The sequence below is a fragment of the Elephantulus edwardii genome, unplaced genomic scaffold, assembly GCF_000299155.1.
Source record: "Elephantulus edwardii isolate Elephantulus edwardi_28Jun2011 unplaced genomic scaffold, EleEdw1.0 scaffold00186, whole genome shotgun sequence".
NCBI classification, from domain to species: domain Eukaryota; kingdom Metazoa; phylum Chordata; class Mammalia; order Macroscelidea; family Macroscelididae; genus Elephantulus; species Elephantulus edwardii.
The window spans coordinates 3,586,953-3,599,401 of record NW_006399936.1 but is presented as its reverse complement, the minus strand read 5'-3'; the positions used below and the strand labels follow the sequence as shown (position 1 = coordinate 3,599,401).

The following is a 12,449-nucleotide window of genomic DNA, read 5'->3' as shown; positions in this document are numbered from 1 at the left end:
TGTGCTTCAATATTCTCATCTAAAAACTGCAGAAAGAAAAATCTATTTCAAAAGACTGTTGGGAGGAGCTCTGGTGGCTTAGTGGTAAGGAGCTTCACTGCCAGCCCAAAAGCACACAGTTCAAATCCACCAGCTGCTCTGCAGGAGAAAGATGGGCAGTCTCCTCAAAGGTGATTTACTGCCTCTGAAAACCCTCTGATCTGTTTAAACTCAATAATACACAACAGCAACAGAGCAGGAAGTGAATTAATGTTGATAAAATGCCTAGGAGAAAGCTTGGCTCATGGCACATACTTTGTTAACCTTTGGCCCTCTGGGATGTCCAGGCCTTCTCAGCAATATGCCTTCCAAAGGAAGTACTGTCATCTCCCTTGCTCATACCTCTGTTAATCTGTCCCCAGGAAGATATGAATAAATGTGGTAATAACGTTGGGTCAAATAGAGAGAAATAAGACCTGAGTTGAGTGTCATGATTACAGATAGTGCTCAGGAGAGCAGGCAGGGGCTTGTTAATATATGCAGAGGCCGCGGGTAGGGTGGCGGGCTTCATGTGAATGGTGGGAACAGTGCTGGCCCTAACGAGGCTTTCTTTCTCACAGCAGGTGCCTCAGGATCTCCCAATGGGGTGGTTTTGCGGTGGGCTCATGGTCTCCGTGGGCTACCTGGTCCTGATGTGTGTGGCAGGTTCTGGTAAGTCACCACCTCTTGGCCATTCATTCATCAGATGTTTATTGCCGGCCCTCTCTGGGCCAGGCACTTAGGATAAATCGTTGGACAAAATGAAGATAGAGCTAACCGTGCAGTGTGAGGCGACAGATAGTGACAGATGGCCTTAATTATAAGTATGTTCTAAGGACCACTTCATCATTTAATAATGAGTAAATTCTAAGGAGCAGCTCTAGGGAACTCTGGTGGCCTAGTAGGAAGAAGCAGTGCTGTAATCCTAAAGGCACTTTGTTCGAATCCACTGGCTAGCTGCTCCCTGAGAAAAGGACAGGCAGTCTCCTCGTGTGTGATTTACTGCCTCTAATAACCCTCTGGAGAGTCGATTATGAATTGGCTTTGGCTCAATAGCACAAACATCCAACAACAAAGACCTTTAGAAGGTGATCAATACTTGTTATGTTGGGTGTGGAGTCGCATGGCCTCACTGTACAGGACAGGAGGGTTGCTGGAGGCCTCAAGTGGTATAAGCGATTACATGTTCTGCTATTAACAGAAAGGTTGGAGGTTCAGGTCTACCCAGGGGCACCTCGGAAGAAAGACGTGGCAGTCTACTTCTGAAAACCCAGCGGAGCACAGTTCTGGTCACACACAGGACCACCTTACGCTGGCGTGAACTTCATGGCGGCTGAGAGGAGTAGGAATGTAGAGTGGGCTGAAGGCATTTTGGTTTCAAACAGGATAGTCAGGAATGGCCTACTTGAGGTGACGTTTGGGCAGAGTTGAGTTGGAGGGAGGAGGCCACGCAGATCCGGAGGAGGCGAGATGTCCCGGGTTATGGCCTCTTCCTCCCGGGGCGGAGAATTCTAGGAAGAGGGTGTCCACCAAGGGCTCACCGGGGTGATGCAGCCAGGGCAGGGTCACCGGTGTCAGGGAGTGGGGTGAGTACAATGCAGAAGATGAGGCGTGAGTAATGGGGTGGTCCAGCCCGGTAGGACTTGACAGAGTTTGAGCACAGGGGCTGTATGGTGTCCAGAAGGAATCAGATAGGACCCCTCCGCTGTGATGCGGAGAGCAGGACAGGGTAGAAGTGGGGAGGAGGCATCCTGGTGAGCCCGGGAGGGGACATTGCGTCTGGACCATGAAGGAGGTGAGAGGGGGGGCTTAGCTCTGGATCATTGGGATTGAAGACGTGGACGCCACTTGGAATTGGGGTGAGAGAGGTTTCAAAGGCGACCCCAAGATTTCGGATAAAACACAAATGCTGAAGGCTGTGGGCAGACCAGATATTTTGAGGAAAATCAGGAGTTTGTTTTGTATCTGATTGATAGAAGTTCGGGTCATTTGTTAGACATTGAAGACCTCACCTTACCACAGTGAGCCGTTTAGCCCTAAACCAATACAGATTAACTTCAACTGAGATGGGTGAGAAGGAGCTCTGGTGGTCCAGAGGTTGGTGGTTCAAACCCACTGCCTGAGCCCTGGAAGAAAGTCGTGGCTGTCTGTTTCTGTAAAGGTGATTCCAGACTTGAAAACCCCGTGTCCCATTCTGCTCCATCCTTCGAGGTCTTTGTAACTTGGAACAGATGCGATGGCAGTGGTTCTGGCTTCTGTGATGAGTGTGTCCTCCAGGGAACAGGAAGCTCCCACTGGACCAGGGCCAGGGTCACATCTTTTGACTCCACATAAACTCAGTAGATAGATGACTGGTTTGAGTCCTTCCTCTGCCCCCGACTAGCTTGGAAGGAGCAGAAGGAAGAAATACTCTTCCTATCTTTCCATCTCCTCCTCTCATTGGCCAAATCTGATTGGAAGCCAGAGGACAGAGCAGTGGAGATCCTGGGTCAGCCTCCTAGGCTCAGAGAGGGCAGGGAGAACTCATGGCAGGGGCACAACGGGACACTAACCAGCTGGCTTGGGCACTGACATCGGTAACAGCATCCCCTTCTCCCACTGCTCCAGGACAGGTGTTACTGTTAGTGCCGTCCGGTCAACTCCAACCCCTAGCCACCCTCTGAAAAACAGATGGGAACTTGCCCCATCCTGTGCCACAACACAGACGCCCTTGTTCTAGCCCAGTGTTGCACTCATTGTGCCAAAGGGCTTGTTGTTGCTGTTGTCATCATTGTTGTGTGGCATCGAGTCAGGACCAACCCATAGCTGACCCTCCAGCGGATTTTCAGAGACAGTAAATCGCAGGAGAGGGGACTGCCCACCCTTCTCCCATGGAGCTCCTGGTCGATTTGAACTGCATGCCTTTAGTTTGGCAGCACAGCTTCTTAACACTGAACTGCTAGAATGTCAGAGTACTAGCTTTTTCTGAACAGTGATGTGTTTTTTATGTTTTCTTCCCCCTTTAATTTGGACCAGGACAAGTAGCTGCATTTGTATTTGGGTTGATTTTCCTCCAGTGGTTTCTGCTCTGCAGGGGTATCTCCAGCTTTGGGATCCCCCTCAGTGCTAAGTGGCCCCCACACACAGATGCCCTGGTCCTTGCCCCAGCTCTGTGGAAATTTGCAGGCAGCTTTGCCGGAGCCTGTGGTTTTGTCCTTTTCATTGTCCCCTTGGTCCAGTTTGGGCTGGTTTCTGGCTTCCCTGGGTGGCATGTCCCCCAGCAGATGGTTTGCAGCTCATCATAGCCTTATGTCTCTCCAGGCAGCATTGAGGTCCTCCTGCACGAGCCCACCTGCCTTTCTGACTATATCAAGACTTCCACATGTGAATGGAGCATGACTGGCCCCACCAATTGCAGCACTGGCCTTCTCATGTCCTACCTGGATAACATCTACCCCTTTCAGTGAGCTCTGCTGGAGATGGGGGCTTGGGTGGCTGTCCACTTAGGCCCTGGAAGGTGGTTAGCTGTAGCTTATGGGATCGCAGTTCAGATGCAGGATGTCAGCAGGATGTGTAGTAAGACCCCAAACCAAAGGACATGGACACGAGTAGAATATTGAGCAATTCTCAACAAGTTTCACCTCAGAACCTTACTTTACACCAAAAAATTGGTGAGGAACCCCAAAACCTTTCATTTCATTGAATCATAGCTATTGATGTTTACCTTACTAGTAAATAAAGCTGAGACACTTTTAATCACAAGGACACATAAACCCAGATCCATGACATCAGAGCAATGACATTATTCCACATCATGAAGCTTCCAGAAAAGTCCATTGTACAGCTGTGTAAGAGAGAGTGAGAAAAGGAAATAGTGTCATAGTAGTAGTATGAGAAAAATCTGGCATGGTGGCCTCCAGACCCCATGGAGAACCTATTGAGCTAGACCTGGTTCATGGATACAGTGCCAGAGGTCAAGTTCAAGTGACAGTGGGTGGATCGAGAAACATGGGTGTGTTGTTTCAGGTGTCTCCTTGGAATTTTCCCTGATACACAGGGTGCTCTGCTGGCTGTAACGTAATTGGGTACACAAGGCCTGGTTATAGGACACACACACAGACAGAAGACACTAATAGAGGTGTTCTTCCAGGATAGAACAGAGTAGATAAACTGTATCATTGTGGATGCTACGTAAGTCTAGACCAAGGAACAGCACACCATGATCTGAGGATCAAATTTGGCCCATGAGACATTTTTGTAAATAAAGCTTCATTGAAACATGTCCATGCTCATTTGCTTCCATATTGTCTGTGGCTGTTTCGTGCTGCAGTGGAGAATTATATAGTTGTGATAGAAACTCTGTCCTGCAAAGCCTAAAGAAGTGAGGTTGGCTGTCATAGGTGGTCCAGTTCCTGAAGGTGATTCACAGGTGCCCAGGGTAGGTATTTATGCTACAGGTGCCCTGGGACACACATATAGGTTAGGATAAATAGTTCCAACAGAGAACCAGCTTTCAGGGACGAGCCCAATCCTGGGACCAGCACCCTCAGCAAAGGCTATAGGAGTATCCATAAGTGAGTGTGGTCAGGCCTGTGGTCAGCACGGGAGATGGTCCACCAAACCCTGACCACTCCCAGTCTCCAGGATGGTCAGGAAGCTGGGGAGAGTATGTGCATCCTTGAGGTATGTATGTCCAGGGAACACCCACGGGTCCTAGCTAGCCTAACCCAGACTCTTGTGTGTGCAGAATCAGAACATGTATCCCTGAGAACAAGAACAGGTCGGAGTGCGTGTGCACCATGCTGATGGATGAGGGCATTGTCTCTATGAGCAACTATACCCTGAGGCTCTGGGCTGGGCAGCAGCTGCTGTGGGAAGACATCTTCATACCCTTCCAGCATGGTGAGTAGGGGCCAGGGCTGTAGGCGTCTCCACAGCAGGCTGGGCTCTGGGACAAGGCAGGTGGTTACCAGGTGGGGGAGATTTGCAAGCAACAAGGACTACACTTTCTCTGATGGGATGCACTTCCTTCTCTGGGGCTCAGTCCTCCCATCTGCCAAATGGGATTGGCTTCCTTCATCCCAAATACTCACCCACCCTGCTCCCCAATCATAAGTGTCCAGGAAGGGGAATCAAGGTGAGACTTGTTTGATTGAAGGCACACTTGCTACAGATCAAACAATGAGAAGAGTCTTCCTCTCCCCTGTTGGCTGCTGCATCTTCAGATGGTCTGAGCTCTGGCAGTCTTACTTATCCTGTACTTTTGAAGCCCACTGGAGTTCCCCAGGGGCTTATGGGGTGTAGTGACAAGAGTTTAAAAATATCATTCATTTCTGTATGGCCATGGACAATTCACTTTACCTTCCCGAGCCACAAATTCCTCTTTTACACTTGAATAAACTGTAGTTCAGAGAAGGCATGTAACCTGCCTGGAGTCACACAGCTGTGAGGCAGCATTCAGAACCAGTTCTCTCTGTAGACTCTTCACTCTTCACCTCAGTCAGCGTCAGGTGTGCAGGGGTGGTACAGGCCTGCAGAAGGTTGAAAGATTGTTTAAAGCAACCCATGAGTGCACTTTGAAATAACTTAAGACTTTGATGCATGTCAGATACTTGTGGCCTCATGGGTATAATTGCTTAAAACAGAAACTCAGTGTTTTTTTAAAAGTGAATCAATCCAAGTAGGAAACCTTCGTAAAGAAGAGTCTGTTCTTAGAGGAGGTACAACTGGGTTGCTTCTCGGAAGCAAAGTTGGGGAAGCTCCATTTCACATACATTGGGCATGATGTCCAGAGGGGCCAGTCCTTGGAAAAAAAGGCATCCTGCTGGGAAAGGCGGAGGGTCAGAGAAAGAGAGGAAGACCCCACGTGATGGATTGATCGAGAGGACTGAGCATATCAGAGATGGGCAGGACGGGACAGGATGAGGAAGGCTCAGATCTGTTGTTCCTGGAGTCACCATGAGTTATAGATAACTCTATGACACTTAAGAACAACAGCAATGACTTGGATGTGGCCAAAGATGTGAGAGATGAGAGTGAGAAGACTACCCCTGAGTGCCTTTGGCTTGTACTTTTGTTATTCACTGCAGTAAGGTGGTTTATGATAAACTCGAAGGTCCAATTATAACAACACTGTAATCTGTATTCTCACTGTGACTGTCTACATTGGCTCTAAGCGTGTGAGTGTCCCATGGACATATTAACTGGAGAGACTCGACAAAAATTCTGAATGGCCCGTGTTTCTGAAAATTTGGCCAGGTGCCTACAGGGATTGTGCCCCTCCCATTTTCTTCCTAAGCCTCTCACACAACTAATGTTTCTTCTGCAGTCAAAACCAAGACCCCCCAAAACCTTGTTGTCCATAAGAATGGCTCTGACATGTGGCTGCTGAAATGGGACAATCCGTACACGCCTGCGGATCAGCTGTACTCCGAAGTCTCCTACCTGGTCAACATTTCAAACGAATACGACCCGTCAGATGTGAGTGGGGACGTCTCAGGGCTTGGGGGCGCGTTTGTTCTGACCTCTTAGGAGTCTCCAAGGCAGTTGGAAAGTGCAGCTCTCAAACAAGAGCTGAAGGCAGGAGACAGGCTCCCGGGGCTTTATGGGACACATCAGGGCCACCGTGGTGCTGTGGCCACCAGACAGCTGGCTTTGCTTTGTGTCCTGAATCAAGCCCTCTATCCCTTTCTGGATGCCCATTCCTAGTGTGGGACAAAGGAAGTTCATTTCTGCTTAGAGCCCTTCATCTTTAAAGGAAGGGCTTTGCACCTTGTGTGTTTGTCAGCGTGTGGACGCTTTCAGGATCACACCCTTCAGTAACTTAGCCACAGAGCAAGACAGCCTTCCACGCCACTTCTCCCTCCATCCCGAGTGGTCAAGGAGGAAGTCTCAGTTGAACTAACAGGTTCACAAAATCCGCGTTTGTCACATAGAGAGAGGAAGCCTCTGGCACAGAACCTTTCTGATGAAACAGTTCCAGCCATAATTTAGGGACACTGCTTAGTTTCCATTGTTTTTATTCTATGTAATATTTGCTCCCCTGTTACTTGTTTCCCAGTCTCGGAAATGGTAGTATGGTTCCTCCTCAAATAAATGTGCTCAAGTATTTTTTTCTTTTAATATATGAAAGAGGAAATTGATGTATATGGCACTATTGCTAGGGAGCTGCACTGCCAACCCATGGGCACACGGTTCGAATCTTACCCCTCCTCCAAAGGAGCAAGATAAACATTCTCGTCCCGTGCAATTTACAGCCTCCGACAACCAGCTGAAGGGCCAGTTATGATGGTGGTACTGACTCAAGGACACATAAAAAGAATGGCATAAAGTTGCTCAAAAGTCTTGGTAGCGTTGCGCTTGACAAATCAGGCTCCTGACGAAAGGTTGGCAGTTCAAATCCACCCGCTGCTCTGAGAGAAAAAGATGGGCAGTTTCCTCCCATGTGATTTACAGCCTCAAAAACCTGATGGAGGGTCAAGAGGCGTCAGGCTCAACTTGACTACAGCTGCTTTTGGTAGAGGGCCTCAGGGGGTTATAAAGTAAATAATAGCAGTGAAATTAGTGACTGAGACTGCCATGCTCATGGTGAGGGTTGGCATTTCTCAGATGCCCTCTTTGCACCTGCACGACTGATTGCTGTGCAAACCTTGCCTACAGGGAGGGCATTTGTTCCTCATTTTATTTTATTATGGTTGGGGTTTTTTTGTTCCTCATTTTAAAGATGAGGACACGGAAATGCCACAGCAGGATTGAGCCAGGTGTGTGGCTGCAGAACCCTACTGTTCCCCTCCCCAGGTACTCCTCTCGGAGGTGAAACCAAACACAACCTCAAGTGGAGGTGAAACCAAACACAACCTCAAGTGGTTCCGGGAAGCTCCGATTTCTCTTGTTCCTTAATAAAACATTTCCCCGTCCCTGCTGCTTTCCAGTGTGGACAGTTCCTTTGGTGAAAGAACTCCAACTGTTGTTTTTGCCTGCTTGTATTTAGAGACGAAAGGGGAAGGGGTATCCCCCACTCCAGCCTCAGCAGCTGTGTAATCAAAATACTCCCAGCCCCACCCCATCTTCTCAGCATCCTGTTGGGGTGTTGCTGCTTGGTCCTGAAAAGCTCTCCCCAGGTCACTTTGCACTATTTGCACTTGATCATTTCCCCAAAATCCCTTCCCGGACCCAAGCAGGAAGCTGGGGTGGGGCTGCAGGCTTGCTGGGGAGAGAGCCAATAGTGGACCCCCCGCGAGAGGAGGTCCCGTCCTCAGGATGGATACAGAGCCCAGCGCTTATTTAATCTTTCACTCTTTAAAAAAAAATTGTGATGCTAGTGAAAGTTTACAGAAAGGTCATCTTTTCATTCGTACCTTGATACACATATTCCTCCCCCCGTTCACTCTGTAATGCACATCTTGTTCCAGATTGTCAGTTGTCATTCATAGAATACCTCATCCTCCATCCCTCTCACGTAGTCCTTGCCCTCACCTGTTCCACTGCAGTGTTCATGATCTGTCCACTCTTAAAGTTGTGGGGTTTTTTTAAAGATAGTGCTTACATGAAGTGAGCACTAAAATGGCACAGAAAGATGCAGAGTGAAATGCAGTCACCCTTGCAGCCCCATTCCTGGGGGCTGCCATCCAGCCCCTGCCTGGAAGGAAAGCTGGCAGGTGGACCAGCCAGAGGCCATGGGGCACACAGGCCTTCCTGGGCATTCCATGCTGTGGGTTAGCACTCTGTAGCTGTGTGATATTATCCAGCGGCAAGAAGCCGCACTGCAATCCCGAAGGCATCCTTCTCCAAGGAGAAGGATGGGCAATCTTCTCCCATGCGATTAATAGCCCCTGAAAACCCGCTGGAGGGTCAGCTATGGGTCATTTCCGACTCTGTGGTATACAACAACAATTATTATGTGACAGTATCTGTGATCCGGGTCCCACACACTGTGTCGGCTAGGACTACTCTCCTGTCTGAAGCTCTTGTTGGGAAAGTCTTGTTACTGGGGGCCAGCTGGACAGAAGGCCACGGTTTCTTTCTGACCATTGACAGTTAGTCGAGTACCATGTGACTCTCTCAAGGTCTGCAGAGAACATGGCATAGTCGGATGCGATGTGATCACACTGCAATCCAAGTGTCCAGCATCTTCACCACATTTGGCAGACTAGAGACCAGTCACAGGTTCCATCTGCAGCGGGGGTGGTGTGAAGGGGTGGGTCACACCACTTATAAAATGAGACACCGATCAGAGATTCCAGTTGCAGTCACTGCATCTTATTCTTCTTTTTCTTCCTCCTAGACAGAAAAAGTAGGAAACAGTACATCCTCCCTGACTTGTATATGCCCTTCTATTTGACACTAGGTCTTGGCAGTTCTCCTATCTCAGGTGAGGCTTTGGGCAGAGTGCCTCTGATTGCCGGTCGACCTTTGGTATGGAGAGCTCCTGAGTATTGATTTTTCTGTCTGTACTCCATAAAGATCCTTCTCCTTTATTTTCTCCTTTAAAAAAAATTGTGACTTTAACAAAAGTTTACAGAAAACTTGGATTTTCATTCATTCATTGTTGCATACTTTCCTCCCTCCCCCCTGCCTAACCCACATTGCTCTGCACCCCTTATTCCGGACTGTTGTTGTGCAAATAATGCCTAATCATATATTCCTTTTTAACAGTTCTTTCCTTCCTCTGTTCCAGTGCAGTGTTCATTATTTATCCCCTCTTTTCTTAGTTTTCCCCCACCCCCCATGTCAGTCCTGTTTTATAATACTGGCATTATGCAGTATTTGTCCTTTTGTGACTGAGATATTTCATTCAGCATAATGTCCTCCAGGGTCACTCATGTTGTAGAATATTTGATGAGTTCTTTGTTTTTCAGTGCTGCATAATATTCCATTGTGTGACTCTACTGAAGTTTTTCTGTTTATTCATTTGTTGATGGGCACTTGGGTTGCTTCCGTCTCTTTGCTTTTTGTGAATAATGCTGCAATAGACATGGGTGTGCAAGAAAGATCCTGCAAAAAAAAAAAATTTGAAATCCAAAGTCTCTGTAAAATTTCATTTAAAAAATTTTTAGAAAAGAAAGATCCTGCTGAAGCTTCCTGAGCCACCCCCTGCTCTGAATGTTTCCCTACAGAAACCTGTTTAATGGATCAGTGAGAGGAGGCCACTCTAATATTCCCATCTTGCAGAAGAGAACGTTAAAACCCGAAAAGGTGGTGGCACTTACCTAAGGTCACATAGTTAGAAAAAAGGACACTTCATATCCTCATTTTACAGGTGGTGTTGTTATGAACCATCAAGTCATAGCTGACCCTCCAGCAGGTGTTCAGAGGGAGTAAGTTGCGAGAGAGGAGATTGCTCATGTTTTTCTCCTGTGGAGTAGCTGATGAATTCGAACCCAGCACCTTTGGGTTGGCAGCACAACTCCTTACCATAACTTACCAGGGTGATGTCATACAGTTAACCAGTGGAGAGGACTGGCTTGCCTTGACCCCACTCTGGTCACTATAATGGAGATGGCAAGCAAAGACCTGAGTCTTTGGAAACAACCATATAATGCCCAGGGTGGTGGCACTTCAACACCAAGGGTCAAGCAAAGATGGCAGCTGGGATCAGAGCTGATGCCCCCTCCCATAACTGGGGTACTAACATCTGTCTACTTTTCCTCTACTAGTTCAAAGTCTATAATGTGACCTACCTGGAACCCCTCCTTCGACTGTCAGCCCGGGCCCTGAAGTCTGGAGTGTTGTACAAGGCCAGGGTGAAGGCCCACTGTGTGAACTATAACAGCATCTGGAGTGAATGGAGCCACAGCTGCGCGTTGAACAACAGTGAGTAGCAGAACTTCCGAGCCTTGAATCTCAGCCCCCGCATTTAGTTCGTGGTCACATCATCCCCCTGGTGGAACCTTTAGTTTCTACTTCATAGGGATGACTCTTCAGGTGGTAGACTTACTGACTGGCATGGTGTATTACTTAGGGCAGGCAGACTAAGCTGCAGTAACAAATAAGCCCACAATTTCAGTGGCTTAACGTAATCAAGCTGTGTTTGTTATTGAAGTGGCAGTCCAGTGTGAATGTTTCTGGCTTGTGAGTAGCTTTCCTCCTGTGGTACTTGGGGTTGGGATTCTGTTCATCTTTGACACTGCCATCTACTGTTGTTGTTGTTGTCGTTATGTGCTGTCGAGTCACCTGCGACCCTCTGTAAAACAGCCCTAAACTCTGCCCTATCCTGTGCCAAACTCACCATCTCCGACACACGTGCCCCATTACCCTAGTCACTGACTCAATCCGTCTCATCGAGGGTCGTCCTCTCCTGCTCTTTCCCTCCACTCTCCCAAGCATGATGTCCCTCTCCAAGGACTGGTCCTTCCTTGCAACATGTTCACACTCTGTCAGATGAAGCTTCAGAATCCTTGCCTCCAAGGAGAAGCCTGGTTTCACCCTCTCCAGGATGAGCCTGTTTGTTTTCCTATCATCTACTTGGGTAAATAAAGATTTTGAACCTTTTTTGGTATCATGGACTCTTTTGTCGCCTTGAGCCTGTAAATCTTATCTAAAATTTTTTTTCAATTACATAAAGGATTTTGGATTTTTTCCATTTTTTTTATTATACTAGTTTATTTACAAAACTCTAATACGTTGTTTTTCAGAACAGATTCTTCCAGTTTCCCGCATCCCCGCCACCCATCAAGTTGTGCAACCCTATGATTAATCCCTCCTCCCTCTGCACATCCTCTTCACTCTGCTTCCACCTTCCCCCACCTTAGATCTTTATACTCCTTCTACAATAACGGTTTTATGCAGTATTTGTCCTTAGGGGACTGAGTTAGTTCACTCAGCATAATGCTCTCCAGTCCCTCCCAAGTTAGGTAATAATTGACAAAACCATTGCTCCTGCGTGCTGCATAGTATTCTATTGTGGGAATGTACCATAATTTCTCAATCCATTCGTTTGTGATTGGACTTCTGGGCTGTTTCCATGTTCTTGCAATGGTGAATAATGCTGCTATGAAAAAAGTAGTATTTTTAAGAGCATAAAATAATATGCATTATTATAATAATAATATTATAATAAGATTATAAGGAAAATGTTTGTGTGTATCATCAAATCAGAACCAACTCATAGCCGACCCAGGTTGTTGTTGTTATGTGCCATCGAGTCACTTGCGACTCAGCGACCCTATGTACAACAGCCCTAAACTCTGCTCTGTCCTGTGCCAATCGCACTGCCTCTGGCACACCCATCCCGATTACCCCAGTCCCTGAATCAATCCACCTCATAGAGGGCCTTCCCCTCCTGTGCTGTCCCTCCACCCTCCCAAGCATGATGTCCCTCTCCAAGGATCTCTCCCTCCTTACAACATGTCCAAAGTATGTCAGACGGAGCCTCAGAATCCTTGCCTCCAAGGAGCCCCCTGGGTTAACCCTTTCCAGGACAAATCTGTTTGTTTTCCTAGCAGTCCATGGTA

General features: G+C 47.7%; 1 protein-coding gene across 1 annotated transcript in view; it reads left to right on the top strand.

The window, feature by feature from the left end:
* Positions 1–620: 620 nt before the first annotated feature.
* Positions 621–12,449, top strand: part of IL4R (interleukin 4 receptor) — a 21,565-nt gene continuing 9,736 nt past the window's right edge. Inside the window, exons 1-5 of the mRNA XM_006896633.1 lie at positions 621–690; positions 3,319–3,460; positions 4,745–4,899; positions 6,326–6,477; positions 10,653–10,809. Of these exons, the coding sequence (XP_006896695.1) occupies positions 621–690; positions 3,319–3,460; positions 4,745–4,899; positions 6,326–6,477; positions 10,653–10,809 (676 nt within the window). The remainder of the gene's footprint in view (positions 691–3,318; positions 3,461–4,744; positions 4,900–6,325; positions 6,478–10,652; positions 10,810–12,449) is intronic.